The 11724-nt window shown below is 41.9% G+C and overlaps 1 protein-coding gene across 3 annotated transcripts; it reads left to right on the forward strand.

Annotated features, from left to right (window-relative positions):
- FAM114A2 (family with sequence similarity 114 member A2) lies at positions 1–11138 on the forward strand. Of its 3 annotated transcripts, XM_009635279.2 has the most exons (14): positions 1–677; positions 818–1029; positions 1271–1370; positions 1815–1910; positions 2186–2298; positions 3207–3341; positions 3507–3665; positions 4316–4439; positions 5411–5490; positions 6202–6330; positions 6550–6689; positions 7465–7537; positions 8123–8176; positions 9457–11134. In XM_009635279.2, the coding sequence occupies exons 2-14, from the start codon at positions 820–822 to the stop codon at positions 9556–9558; spliced, it is 1515 nt and encodes a 504-aa protein (XP_009633574.1). In that variant the 5' UTR covers positions 1–677; positions 818–819; the 3' UTR covers positions 9559–11134. The 3 variants fall into 3 exon arrangements, with proteins under 3 accessions (XP_009633574.1, XP_035746816.1, XP_035746822.1); XM_035890923.1 differs by lacking the exon at positions 1–677 and having other exon boundaries at positions 939–1029; positions 1271–1366; positions 9457–11136; XM_035890929.1 differs by lacking the exons at positions 1–677; positions 818–1029; positions 1271–1370 and having other exon boundaries at positions 1818–1910; positions 2131–2298; positions 9457–11138.
- The last annotated feature ends 586 nt before the right edge of the window (positions 11139–11724 follow it).

Genomic DNA, 11724 nt, shown 5'->3' on the forward strand with positions numbered 1-11724 from the left:
CCCCGGGGCTGGGGGTGGCTGCCCTGATTTTGCAGTGGCCGCCTCTCCCGGGACGCAGCTTCATGCCGGCGGCGGTGCCGGGGGGCTGTGGGGTGCTCGGTGTGGCCCGGCCTGTCCCTGCCTGCTGCTGCCTTCGAGTTGCTGCCCCGGAGCTGGTGAAGGGCTGCCAGCGAAGGCAGGAGGGGAGGGAAACCTCAGCCCCCGCGAGCAGGCCGCAGCATGGCAGCCCTGTTCGTGGGGACCGTCACCCCCAGTGCGCGATGTCGGGGCTGGTTGCTGTGGCAGCTGGAGCATGTTTCAAATTCTGGGTGCTGTTAATGCCCTGGGGAAGCTCAGCCCTAAATACAGAAGTGAACTGGTTGCTGCCTCCCTACCTGCCCGGCTTTCTGACAACTATCCCCATTCGTATCTGACACCCATCAAAGCAGCCATCCCAAGCAATTTGTTTTCACTTTTTTTTTGGTGAAGTGGGTCATGGATTTAGTTATCTGAGGACCTTTTGTATCTTTCATTTGCTTTTCAGAGTTAGCAACCTGTTTCTGTCCTGTGGAGAGGGTGTGTCAGTTAGATAAAGCCACGTGTTTCTCTGGGACTTTAAACTTCCAAGTTTGACATTTCTTCCAGTCAGACATAACTTGATGTACACGCTTGCTTAAAGACGTAATCTGTTTGTTCGGGTACGTGTGGCGACATGAAGGGATTTCTGTCTTAGCTGTGGTTAATTATTTAAAACACAAATGTGATGCTTTTGAACTAATGTCAAAGTGAATGAGGGAGTAATTATTTTGTACACTTTGCTTTCTACAAATGTTCGTAGTCATGTCTGGGAAAGACAGCGGCGAAAATCTGAAAGAAGAAACCTCTCATGAAGATGAAAATGAACAGAGAACAGAGGAGCTTGGCTGCACTGAGAGCGATGAAGAGAGAGAGCAAGAGCTTGAGCCTGTGCCTATGACTCGGAAAAGACCTGAACCCAAACCCCCAAGCCAGCCTGCTGCCACAGAAAAGCCTGCAGCTGAAACCCTCAAGGTGTGTTCCTGTGTTAGCTCTGAATAACATGACGTCACATTTCATGGCTTTGAGCACAGAATAATTCTGATTCTAATTCTGATTCTAATAATTCTAATAAGACCCACTCCTTTTCTGAAAATTCACGTTGCTGTTTATCTGAAAAGAAAAAGCTGCACAGAAGTTACATGTCACAGACTGCTTGTGTTCCTCTCCTCACCATAATACCTGCATCATTCTCTTCTGCTTTTCTTTATTGAAGGTCTCAGATTCTCCTGCTGCAGTTCAGACAGGATGGGGGTACTGGGGAAGCTGGGGGAAATCTCTTCTGTCAACTGCGTCTGCTACTGTAGCTACTGTAGGTAAGGCTCTTTCTTTTAACCGTGCTTTGTGTCTCAAGCTAGTGCTTTTGAGCTTGTTTCTAGAGAAGGGGATTTCTGTTACAGCAGCAATTATTGGAAAAAAGTCAAGAGAATTGTTCAAGTAATGGGGAAAACCTGTACCAAAAGGTAGAGTGAGATTAAAGAGATACGCACAGCCAAAATTACTTTCAAGTTTTAAGGTGTTTGCATAATTTTCAGCTGGTATTTTAAACTGGTATTCAGCTGGTATTTACAACTTGATTTAAAAGCAGAGATGAAACCTGAGTTCATTACAAGCTGGATGGTAGTAGGTTGTAATGCTGGGTAAACTGTCTTGAACAGGAGGAATCCAGAATAATTAAAAACAATATGCGGCCCTAGTCCTGTTTCTGTTCTGATTTCTGTTGTGTCTCATGGTTAAAGTAATACTGCTGTCTTCTCTAGGTCAAGGTATTTCAAATGTCATAGAAAAAGCAGAAACAACCCTTGGGATCCCCAGTCCTAGCGAAATCTCTTCAGAGACTAGAGATGCTACAAGAGGTCAGTTTTTACTGCATGACAATGACACTGAAATGTTTGTCAGTCCCAAAATAACATCACTTTACTTTGTATCTTGCATATTGAGGTAGTTATCTCTGTGCTAAAGTAATACTCTCTTGCTTACTTCTGTTACCTCTGAAAAGTAGGTAGGAAAATAATGCCAATTCTAGCCCTGCTCCTGGCTGATGCTTGGTGTTTGTTGATTTTCTCCACTCTGCAGCTGACAGGATCTTTTTTGCGGAGTGAGGAAGTTAATTTTCTGCCTTCTAATGCAGGAAGCGAGAATCCTGGTGCTAGCAGCACAGATACAGTTGATGATGGCAGTTCCTTTCCTATTGCTGGTGCTCTTGGAGTTTTATCAACCATCTCTACTGCTGTCCAAAGCACAGTGAGTTGGGAAAGCTGGAGAAAAGGGTTTAAGAAAGCATTGGGGTTTTTGCTTTTCATCTGAAATATCATAAGAGGAAAATTTTAATTTTTACTTTTGTGGGATGAATAGTGAGAAACTGTTTCAACCTTCAGACAACCTTTATCCCATGCTTTGCTTACCTGGCACTTATTGTGTAAGTTGTCTTGAATTTTGATAGTTCTGTATTAAATTTTGATACATGATAAAAAACCTAACAGTGGACTGTGTGGTGCGTGCATCAGTGCACGTCACCTCTGTACCCTGTTATCTCTGCTCCCTTCCTTTAGAGTATTCAGGTAAACGCAGGGTCAGACTCATTCCTGGAATATTTCCACTGATTTCCACAGAACTGTCTAGAGATGAAATCTAATCTCCTCTTCAAAAAATTCTGTGAAACTAGCCCAAATTACTTGGAAATCAGCTTGCTCCTGTGACCATGAGAAATGCACTTCAAAGGAACCCATTACCCTTAGAAACTGTGCTTTTGTGATCTTCTGTCTTGTCAATTTGCCCGTGAATCTGAAAGAGCTGCAGATGGAAAGCTTGCTTCTGCTCTTAAGGCTTGAAGAAGAGTTAGCAACCAAAACCCACATGTCTATAGTGTTTTCTGATTGGAAGGATGAGAACTAAATACTTTAATGTGCTGAGAACCAGCTTGTTCACAAAATAAAAATGTATTTCACATCAGATTGCTGCAGCTGTCTGAGTGCTGTATTAGGCTGTTGGTTGATAGCATGTTGTGGCTCTTTCCATGTCCTTCTGCTCTGTTTGTGGTGATTACGGTTGAGTTTTAGGGTGACAAGGACCAATTTGGCTTCTATGTGAGTGTCGGGCATAACATTGCTAATATAAATCCCCCAATTCAATTTCCAAAATCTGATTCCTAGGGAAAAAGTGTTATTAGTGGAGGTCTGGATGCCTTGGAATTCATCGGGAAAAAGACAATGGATGTAATAGCTGAGGGAGACCCTGGATTCAAAAAAACAAAGGGCCTAATGAACAGGAACTCTACGTTATCTCAGGTATGATGGTTGCATATCAGCTCCTCATTCGTTTCTCTCATTTCTTCTCCCTTCTTTTGCAGTCTTGTCATTAATCAACCATTTTTACTGTTGAACCAAAAGCCTTCTCCTCCCGTATTCTGTATCTGCTGGCACCGACCTGAGTCCTCTGCTTTTCTTTTTCAGGTCTTGCGAGAGGCAAAGGAGAAAGAAGAGCAGCAGACAGCTACTGAGGTTACCATGGCTACAGAGAAGAAAGCCCATTATGGGTTACTGTTTGATGAGTTTCAGGGTCTTTCGCATCTGGAGGCCTTAGAGATGCTTTCCAGAGAGAGTGAATCAAAGGTAATGGCCTTGAGCAATTTGCCTTCTATTTTGAGTTCAGCCAAGCAAGGAAAAAAAGATTAGAAATATATGTACATACATGTAAAATCAAGCGCTCAGAACTTGCTTTAGAATGGTTACACAACTTCACTTTGACCCCTGCATTACGGTCTGGTGTTTACCTTGGGAGCATTATGTCCTGCCCTCAGCTCCTAGAGCCGTTCTCTTTACCCAGCTAGCCTCGGTTCCTGCAGGTCTTCAACAACTTCTCACAAGTTACTCTGTCCTCATACCCACTTGTTTGCTGCCTTGGTCTGGAGAAGAGGAAGAGGAGAGTATTGTAATGACAGCAGAGGTTGTCCTCCCTGTCTTGGGGTGGGGAGGAGGGCAGATCAGCATGCAATTTCAGAAGTCATTCACTTTTTTTTTTTTTTTTTTTTTGTGAAAGAAATTTGAATAACTCTTTAAGAATCAATCCACTATTACTTAACATGGCTTCACAAATAGGTCTTTTTTCCCTTTCCTCCTTCCTGTAGGAAAATACCACTTTCTCATTAACACCAGTCTGTAATGTTTTTATGTGCAGTGTAAACCAGTGCTGCATCTTCCATCCTGTTTCTTTTTCTTCCTGGATTTATGATCCTCTCTTTGGCTGTGCTGCCCCTAACTAGGTGAAATCTGTTCTAAATGCCCTCTCTGGAGAAGAGTTGGACACAATGAAGGAGGAAATGGAACAGCTCAAAGAAGCGTTTTCTTTACCTGAATTCTTTGAAGAAGAAGAGGAAGAAAAGAAGGGTAAGAGAGCCCCAGGTTCTGGGAGGAGAAGCTGCTTCTCAGTGAAATTCTCAGAACCAACCAGCCCTGATATCTAGCAATGGGCATGATGCCAAAGTTAAGTTATTCTTTAGCTGAATGCTTAATCCTAAAGCTGTCTGTGGCCAGGGGCATGACAGGTAGCAATACCCTTTATCACTGGAAAGCTGCTGTGCATGAATTCTGTAGCAGGAACGATTTCTTGCCAGAGCAGGATTAGTTGCTTGACTCCTGGGCAGTTCATACAACTGACCTTGAGCCAAGATGCAAATTCAAAGAGTTGCTGAGTTTCTCTGACCATGAGGGAGAGACTGTGAATAGAGTTGTCCAACCTCTGGGAAAGCAAAAAGCCTTTTTACTTATTTTTTAAATGAGAGTTAGCCACACAGACCAAAAGACCCGGAGGTGCCTCCATACACAAGAGCCATCTGATTCTTGAGGATTACGCAGATTTAAATGTAAATGTCTTGCATTGCTTTTACCTAAATGGCTCATCAGGGAGGGCTTACACACCTGCACTTGCTATCATTTAACATTTAATGTATCTTTTATATTTGCCCATGATGGATCTCTTAGCCTTCCCCCCCACTGTTAACATCTGCCCTGCTGTATATAATAGGAGAACCATAGGCTTTAAGTGATATTTCAGACTCTCCAAGGTGATGCGCAAGTTAGTGCATTATAAAATGCTGCCTGAAAAAAAAAAAAATTGGCTACAAAACCAGAATTGAGAAAGCTAACCTGCTGGCACTCATGTCTCCACCTTTTCAGAACTTACCTTATAAATCATATTTTAAAAGACCCGGTTTGACGCATTCTTGCCTGAGGTGATGATTCAAAGAGATATAAAGGAAACAGTTGACAGACTTGTGCAGAACTAGTTGTGCATGGAAGTGCTGCTTATTCCCGTATCTGTCCTTTGTGTGGATTCTTTAACCTTTCCTGTCTTCTAGGAGATGAGGAGTTCACAAAAGAAGTGACAGAGTTGTTTTCAGAATTGCGCATTTCCACAAAGCCAGACAAACTGATCATGGTGAGTTATTTTCCATCTTCTAAGAGCTGGAGAGATTCCTCTCAGGAACTGCTTCTCAGTCCTGCTTTGCTTGTGAAAATAAGAAATGCATAAAACCAAGCTGTGTTTTAGATCCTTTGGCAACGATAGGCAAAAGAGATGGGCCTTTTTATGTGACTTTATGGGGCAAAATCATGTTCTGTAATGTTTTTGGCTCTGAATCAGTAGACATCAGTGGGTCTTTCCCCTGTCACTGGGCAGTAATAAGCAGTGGCAAAGATAACCAGGAGCAGTAAGCTTTCAGCCACCACAGTGAAATCAACCTGCAGTGATGAATTGAAGCCTTCCTCTTGGTACAAAGCAGCTGGTTTTACTACCTTCAGAAGTTGGTATGAGGTAGAATTGCCTTTCTTGCCTTCACTTCACTACCGTTCAGATCCACCAAGTGGCAGCAGCATTCTGCAGACATGTTTTTAAAGCACCTTTGTTAGTCATGGTCTTGCTGGTAAACTCCAGCACCCGATGCTAGAGAAATGACTGCCCTCAGCTACATCAGTGCAGGCAACCCTCTCCAAAGTCCTGAAGGCACTAGAATCATTTGTCCTGGTTCTTCGCACTAGCTCAGGAGTCGTAGCTGTTTTCTTCCTCTAGAGAGATCCAATACTCCATGTTTTGTGGTGTGCAGGGGGGCTTCATTCCAGTCATTAAATACTGTGGCACATCTTCATACAGGTGAGGACATCTGCTCATGAATGGATAGCACAATTCAACAGTAGTCTTCCTAAAGAAGAAAAAGAGAGTGAAGCAAACCAAGAAGTAGAATCCAGAGATGGTGACCATGATGCTAAAAAATCAGTAGAGGTAACTGAGTGATGAAGGAAGAGCATACCTGACCGCAGCGTGCTTATCTGGCTGCTGAGTTACAGTTGTGATTCCTAGAGTTTATGGGTTTCTATTTCTGTGCAGATTCTGAGGTCTGAAAGGGCAGTGTAGTGATAGTACGTTGTGTGATTCACTTGTTTTAAATAATAAAAGCTGCTAGTTTTTGTATGGTATGGGGAATCTTTTTAACTCTTGCAGGATATTCATGCATTTGCCATAAGAAGTCTGGCTGAACTGACAGCATGCTCCATTGAAATGTTTCACAAAACTGCAGCTTTGCTTCTACACGGTCAGAAACAAGAGGTGACAGCCACAGACAGAGCCAAGTCCCTTTCACAGTAAGTTAATCTCTTAGTAAATGTGTAGCATATAATTACATGCTGATTAAACTGTCTAATAATGCTTTGCAAATCTATGGGGTGCGGGGCTCTTTAATATGTGTTCGAAGTTGCAATGGGTGGCATCACTATCTTCCAGCAGAATTCAGCTGCCTCTTTCCAGCTTTAAGACATTTCTTGATAAGAAAGAGGAAACCCTACTTGAAGGCTTTTATATAGCCAAGAAGAATGTTTGCCCTAAGCTTGTGCTAGTTAGTAGATAGACATTTAAAATATGACAAAGCACTTGTATAAAAGTGATTCTGAGTTACCACTTTGTTAATCATTTAGTATGTTAGGTACGTGATACTGTTAAATTACTGCAACTAATTAGTAGATTAGTCTTAGCAATAATGCATAACATGAGATTTTTCTTTTATGTCAGGAGATACTTGGCAAGTGTATGAAATATGCAGTACTTTCTAATTTAGAAAATGACGCTTGTCAGTAAAAAAAAAGGAAGTTAGTACTGTTCTTTCTTGAATGGATGTGTCTGTCCTTCAAATGCTGTTTCAGATCTTCAGCTTTAATTATTTATTTTTCCATCTTTCCCCTCCCTAATTTATTTGGGGAACTTCTGGATTTTCATACACTGTTTATATGCTCTATATCAATTCTGGTTTAGTTTAGCTTTCTATGCATGGAAACAAGGTATTTGTGGTTTAGAGGAATGCTAGAAGAAAGTTATTTTTGTAGATTGTATTTACTACATTGTTTTCCCACTCTTTTTCCACAGAATGACAATTGTGCTCTGTAAAGAACTGTCAACTTTCTCTAAAGAGTTTACTACATGCTTAACAACTGCAGGGGTAAGAGTTACACACCATAGTTCTTAGGAAGGAGATGTGGTTAGTTGATTACAGCCTTGGGATCTTCACCACGAAGTGCTTTTTGTGTTTGCACATTTATATAAGTGGGGTTTTACCCTGTGAACTGATCATCTAAGGTCAATGTTCCTCGTGCTGTGGCAGCTGAACATATGCTGAGCTTTGGAATGCCTCCTGCTGCATTCAGCCTGGCACAGAGTGGGGGTGGGAATTGGTGCTGACAGCACTAAGGAAACAAGAAAACAAGGTTGTGATCCTTTTGTGGATTTTCCAAAACACTCAGGTGTTATTGAAGATAATACAATTATCTCTAAATTCTCCCATTGCCTGCAGTTCATTTGAAGATGTAGTGTGTGTATTCATCTATGACTTGTGTTGGGCATATGTGGGTTACTTTGTTCTTACTTGCATGCTACAGGGCAGGTCTTCTGCAGCTTGTGACTTAGCTCTCCCATAGTCAAGGGAGCAATGGTGATTTTTAAACTTACTGAGGTTTTAGCTTTATCTTGCTTGAAGAAAATGTGATCAAATTTTCAATCAGGATAATAACATGTCTGATCTCTGCAGGTCGAAGAGAAGGCAGATGTGCTTAATCCCTTAATCACTGGAGTGTTTTTGGAGGTCAGTTATGCTAAAGTTAAAACTTTAAGCTAATACTTAAAAAATACATATGTTGTTTTTTTCCACTTCTTTATCCTTATGCATGCTAAGTTCTCTAACCCATGGTCTAAGATTCTGCTTACCTATCTGTTGTGGTTTAACCCATCAGGCAGCTAAACACCACAGAGGTGGGATGGGGGGGAGAATCAGAAAAAAGGTGAAACTCATGGGTTGAGATAAAGACAATTTAATAAGACAGAAAAGGAAGGAAATATAGTAATAATGATAAAAGAATATACAAAACAAGTGATGCACAATACAGTTGCTCCCCACCTGCTGACGGATGTCTAGCCAGTACCTGAGCAGTGGCCGTGGTGCCCCTCCACTGCAGCCAACTCCCCTTGTTTTTTTGTTCAGTGTGATGCCATATGGTATGGAGTATTGCTTTGGTCAGTTGGGGTCAGCTGTCCTGGCTGTGCTCCCTCCCAGCTTCTTGTGCACCTCCAGCCTCCTTGCTGGCAAGGCAGCGTGAGAAGCTGACAAGTTCTTTACTTAGTGTAAGCACTACTCAGCAACTACTAAACCATCAATGTGTTATCAACATTCTTCTCATCCTAAATCTAAAACACAGCGCTGTGCTAGCTACTAGAAAGAAAATTAACTCTCTCCCAGCCAAAAACCAGGACACTATCGAGTAACTTAAAGGTGCTAATAAATATCTGTAGATTTGCAGAAGAGAGGAGTTACTTAGTGAAGAGTGAGCCTTATGTGGTCTCAGCTGACAGTTATGATGGGTCAGAAGATGCCTATTAAATTCAGCAGCCTAGATTCCTAGAATTTAAATGTCCAAAGTCAAACCGTAGACAAGCTCATAAATTAGCATGCAAGAGTCCAAACCCTTCCCAGCTGTTAAGTTAGTTCCCAATGCTTGTAAACTTCTGAGGTGTGGTAGGAAATGGGTGTTTCCTCTTGGTGTGTTCTTCCTTCCTGCCGCACCATGCTTATGCTTCACTTTGGAATAAATTCTTCTCTTCTATTATCGAAAACAGTATCCTACATTTGGATTACACTTGATCTTGTTTCATGTGTTTTTTAAGCCAGCTGCTTTTTTCCCTAGTGACTTAAAGCCCCTCAAAAAATTAGTATTAAATTGATTTCTAGGATGAAGTCTTAAAAATCTGACAAGCACTAGGCTTCTGTTTATGTGCACTAATCGATGTTGTTTGAAATGAGTATGTGGTTAGTAAAACTGATGGGTAGCATAATAATTTATGTGTGTGTTTTGATTTTTGTTTTCATAGGCTTCAAACAGTGCTTCATATATCCAAGATGCCTTCCAGCTCTTGCTGCCTGTACTGCAGATCTCTCTTATTGAGGCTAGAACGGAACTATCACAGCAATAAAAATCCTTCTAATTAAGAACTTTTTGACCTTCCCACTTCGTAGTTTCCATGCTGGAGAATGATGTAATGGCTGTTATTAAAGGGAAAAAGATTAACTCTGATCGCTGCTGCTGCAAGAACGGTGATTAAATGCAGTCTGGCAATGACAGCTCTTACAGCACATTGTGAGATGTGATTAGCATAGTCCAGGCCAGTGGACAACGTGACAGACTTAAAGTGCAGATTAGTTCTCTGTTTTCATGGACTGTCTGTATCTTTTCACTGGATTGAACACTGTATGTGTTAACAAGCTCTTTGGAGAAGCTCTCTGGACTGTGAAGACAATGCTGGAGAAAAGAGTAGCAGCTGGCTAGTTAGCTAAAATTATGGTATGATTTTTAAGTCAGAGAGACTTAATTAGGCTCCTGATAGCTCTGCGTTGGTGTTGAAGTGAATATTGGATAGGAGGTGCAAGAAAAGACAAATATTTATGATTGTGAACCTTGCAGTTCCTAGGCTGGAAAGAATAGAGCAGAGAGGATTCCTTATCAAGCTGTTGTTGCTGAAGAGAAGCCCCAGCTTACTGAAGATGTCTGCTAATGACTCAGGGATGTGGGATGGGGACTCTCACTTGGGTGCTGTTTCTCATTCCCTTGCAGAGTGCTTGCTTCAGCATGAGCTGGGAAAATGCTGATCTGGCCCTAAGAATGTGGGTACTTTGCTTTATAGCAATAAATGAGAACTGGCTAAAAGGGATTGATTCGTGTTTGGGCAATTTAATGAGAGAATTTAGCAGGAGGACTCCCCTCTTTCAGTGCAGCTTGACATGCCAGCCACAGACTGTTCACAAAGTCAGATACTGCTTTTCTCCTGTTTCTGTGTAAAAACACTATAATGCAATGCTCCTTCTTGGAAGGTATATTAAAGTAGGGGGAGAGGAAGCAATTTGGTTCTGTTAGCGGGAGTCTTAATTTGTCTCAGAAGCTGCTCCACATATGGTATCTGGGTGGTTTTTGTGCTGTGAAAGTTCCCCACTTTGTTCCTTTTTGCAATTTCTATCTTTTGAGCCTGCCCATTGGGAGGGAGCAGCCTCTGTTGGAATCACAAGAGCAGAAATGCACAGCTAAAATGGAACTTCAAGAAGTCCAGAATAGCTAACCAGAGGTGACCGAGTGTCACACCTGCCTTTCTGCTTGCTCATTGGTAACAATGATGCTCAAATCCCATTTTGAAAATCCTCTGGGTTTTAGCAGGTCTTGCACATTTCGGCAGTACTGAAGGCTTAACATTCCTCTGCTCTATTTGTGCGGTAGAGAAGTGTTTTTATTATTAGGATACCTTTTGGCTAATGCTCCTCTGATTTTATATATATGGAAAAAGCCTTGCCTTACTCCTGGTTAGACTGATAGATCTCTAAAGGGAGAGCCTTTTTTTGGCATCTTAAAGAAAACTAGACTTGAAAGGAGTGTGTCTGGGGTAAAAAAATCTGCACTACAATAAACTGTATTTTTTTTTGTTCTGTTGGTTGATAGCATTATTAAAGAAAAGATTTATTTTGACAACCATTTCAGTTAAAAGCTATCAAGATAGTAGTGGGCATGAATGAAATGAGAAGAAAGAACTGTGGTTTGTTTTCTTTTTCAGCCCTGACCATGGTTTGCGGGGCAGGGCTGGGTGCTGCTCTGGGGCTGGGACAGCCGGGGCTTTTCTCATGGCAGGGCACGGTCTCATAGGAAAGAGGGCTCTGAACCCAGACTGGGGACTGAGAGCTCCCACAGCCGAGTTCCCAGTTCCTGTGTCAGTGCAAAATGGCAGCTTTGCTCCTGCTGCAAAGCCAAAATTTACAGAAATGTCAGAAGAGAAGAAATAAAGATAATGGGCTTTTATGAAGCAGCAGCTGCTTTTCTTGCAGATAAATTCTACTGACCTGCAGTGCTGCAGAGTAGTTTAATTATTAAAGGAAATGAGGTGATTTTTTTTTTTTTTTTTGAAGATGCAGACAGTAATTCTTTCAGTCATATGCCCACCTGGATTTTATTAAAGCAGCCCATAATCAAATGAGCACCGGCTTCGCTTGTGTGCCAGTGCAAGGGCTGCGATAGATGGCCAGCAAAAACAGTTCCACGGTTGCTGAAATCTTCCTACCCAAAGGATTCAGCAGAATTCAGCATCCAACTGTCTGGAGGT

The sequence above is a fragment of the Egretta garzetta genome, unplaced genomic scaffold (genome assembly GCF_000687185.1).
Source record: "Egretta garzetta isolate BGI_Z169 unplaced genomic scaffold, ASM68718v1 scaffold270, whole genome shotgun sequence".
NCBI lineage: Eukaryota > Metazoa > Chordata > Aves > Pelecaniformes > Ardeidae > Egretta > Egretta garzetta.